Source organism: Penaeus monodon, chromosome 30, assembly GCF_015228065.2.
Source record: "Penaeus monodon isolate SGIC_2016 chromosome 30, NSTDA_Pmon_1, whole genome shotgun sequence".
Taxonomy (NCBI): Eukaryota; Metazoa; Arthropoda; class Malacostraca; order Decapoda; family Penaeidae; genus Penaeus; species Penaeus monodon.
In genome coordinates, this window is record NC_051415.1 from 17,393,488 (window position 1) to 17,393,833 (window position 346).

Genomic DNA, 346 nt, shown 5'->3' on the forward strand with positions numbered 1-346 from the left:
AATGGACACACAATTGCCAGGCTGGTATTAATACTTTACACATCCAAAATGTGTGCAGATCCGGTATGGCATGGTATGGTGTTCAGGCCATATATTTTTACAAACAAAACAATTTCAGTAATGAAGTGATTTTAAAAAATTGAATCAATACTCCTAATTCAAAGCCAAATGCACCTTACCTCCTCGCCTTCTTCCACAGACGTGCCATTCAAGGCTTTCTTTGCTTTCTTGCCTCTCCTTTTCCTTCCTTTAGAGGCCTTCTTTTTATTTGCTTTTAGGGGTTCATTCTATGGGGGGGAAAAAGTCTTAATTATCCAAACGATAATGAAAAAAAGTTTATTATAGA

The 346-nt window shown here is 36.7% G+C and overlaps 1 protein-coding gene across 1 annotated transcript in view; it reads right to left on the bottom strand.

Moving 5' to 3' along the window:
- Positions 1–346, bottom strand: part of LOC119592574 (nucleolar protein dao-5-like) — a gene marked incomplete at its 3' end in the record, with an annotated part of 19,358 nt that overhangs the window by 1,516 nt on the left and 17,496 nt on the right. The window contains 1 exon segment of the mRNA XM_037941454.1: positions 180–287. Coding sequence (XP_037797382.1) covers positions 180–287 — 108 coding nt within the window.